Source organism: Buceros rhinoceros, unplaced genomic scaffold (assembly GCF_000710305.1).
Source record: "Buceros rhinoceros silvestris isolate BGI_N320 unplaced genomic scaffold, ASM71030v1 scaffold6744, whole genome shotgun sequence".
NCBI classification, from domain to species: Eukaryota; Metazoa; Chordata; class Aves; order Bucerotiformes; family Bucerotidae; genus Buceros; species Buceros rhinoceros.
This window is the reverse complement of record NW_010409932.1, coordinates 23,023-25,162: the sequence shown is the minus strand read 5'-3', so window position 1 is coordinate 25,162 and position 2,140 is coordinate 23,023. Positions and strand designations below refer to the sequence as shown.

The following is a 2,140-nucleotide window of genomic DNA, read 5'->3' as shown; positions in this document are numbered from 1 at the left end:
CTGATCTGCCTTTGGTGTTATTCTTAGTGCTTTTATGAAACAACATCTATCAGAGGAGAGATCACCTGATTGCTAGATAATTGCTTAACACTAGATATGCATTACTCCCTCTTCCTGTGATACATGAGCTTACGGATTTGGTTTTGTCCTTGTTCCAAATAAGTTTAATCATACACAAGGCATCCTCTGTACAATCTCTTTACCGAAAAATCTTAACATATTCAAATACCTGGAATACAGATATTAGTAGAACATCTATCCCACTGTTTCATCCACTTACCAACAGCACGGACACAATGTATTTAATGTTTCTGAGTAAGAGTGAAGGACATACAGAAGATGAACACCGAATATCAAAATAGGACTTGGACAAGCAAATCATTTTTATTCCTTAATTAGTAGGTGTTTAAATTTTTTTTTCCCTGAAACAAACAGGATTGGTTTGCTCACTAGTTTATAAACATGACTACTGTCTTCAGCAGTTGGTTGAGGGACCAGGTAAATTTGTAAGGTTAGTGGAGTTGATCTCATTAAGTTGTATAAAGTTACTACAGATATGCAATGCATTTACGTTATAACCTGTTGTCCTTTTAAGAATATAAAATTGGTTGGTGAGGATGGTCCCTCTTGTGTCCAGGTTTCACTGGCTTCTTCTGGTGATATTGCCTCTGGAGTGGTATACATCTCGGGGGTTTTTTCTTGTGTTTCATTTAGGTTGCTGACACAGTGGCTGCAGTTTACTCACAAGTTACCAACCGAACACTAGTATTTGGAGAAACACTGGTAGAGATACAGTTCCTCACCCAGGATGCCTTTCAAAGCTGGATTGGAACTGACTGAATTGCAGAATATGACTGTCCCTGAAGATGATAACATCAGCAATGATTCAAATGATTTCACGGAGGTGGAAAATGGCCAGATAAATAGGTGAGTATTTTTCCACTGATGCTGCCTGTGCTAAAATATACACTGTTTAAAAACACCATTCTAATTTTCAGTATAAGTCTTGAATTATTCATTACTAAGTCATGCTCCATTTGAAGATGTAATTTGAATTTCTTATGTGACATCTGTTGGGCATAGGCTGCAACAGCAGATAAAGCAAACGGAGTGGCAATTTATTCATAATTTTGACTCTTTCAAATTAGTCTAATAAAATGCAAAAACATACAACGCAGCAAAACCCCAACATTTTGAAATGTCTGGTTGCACTCAGCAAACAAGTAATAACAATTAATACAATCAGACAAATGTCATCATTTGGGGCAAATCTCTTTGTTGACCTTTGATCTCTGACAGGACGATTTTAACCTGTCTGGCCAGCTCCATGCATCCAAGCTCCTGGGGATTTACAGCTGGCGCGGTTGGCAGCAAAGGTAGTCCCGGTCCACGTTTGCAATTCAGCAAGGTAAACCAGGCAGTGGCTGTTGCTCCCTGAGGCAGGGAGGGCAAGAAGATGGTAAAACAGAGACATCTAACTCATGTCAAGTTTAAAAAACGCATTTATTTATCCATATCAGTGAAAATCATTAGGTTTGCTTAAATTATTAAGCTGTTGGCTTTTCCTGTAGGCTGTACAGTTATTTCCAAAGAGCAGCCTGTGGCACCTGAGAGCAGTTCTTCAGGCCTTCCCACCAGCCTCCAGCAGGTGCTGAGCTGCCCTGTTTACAGCAAAGACCTGATGACAGACCCCGGTTGGGTGTTGGGAGCTGTAAAACAAGACGCTGTTTTTCAACTAAACTTCCTGTTCAAATATTGCAAACCAAGGTGGAGCACACCAGCCGGCCAGTGACTACGCAGGAGTCCAGCCCTGCCCAGCACTGGTGCTGCTGGAAAGCCTCTGCCAGCTCACCATCTTGCTCCTTTACTGCTAGGTGATTGCCGCCGGTGTTTACGGCTTTAAAAACCTCTTCTCTTGCCCTTTCTTCCTTTTGACAGCAGGTTCTCTGGCTACCTAGAGAAACTCGCTTTCTCATGTAAAAACAAAATTAAGAGCTGTTTTTTCCCAAGTGAGGGTAGAGTTGCGTGGCTCTCGCGGCCGCACAGGTGGACAGGGAGCTTGGCGGCCGGCGCAGAAATAAGCGCGCACTTGACATTGGCCATACTGTGCACGAACCAAAACCAGCCAGCCGTGCCTGGG

General features: G+C 42.3%; 1 protein-coding gene across 1 annotated transcript in view; it reads left to right on the top strand.

Annotated features, from left to right (window-relative positions):
* Nucleotides 1-808: 808 nt before the first annotated feature.
* Nucleotides 809-2,140, top strand: part of SLC38A1 (solute carrier family 38, member 1) — a 22,002-nt gene continuing 20,670 nt past the window's right edge. The window contains exon 1 of the mRNA XM_010135402.1: nt 809-927. Coding sequence (XP_010133704.1) covers nt 809-927 — 119 coding nt within the window. The remainder of the gene's footprint in view (nt 928-2,140) is intronic.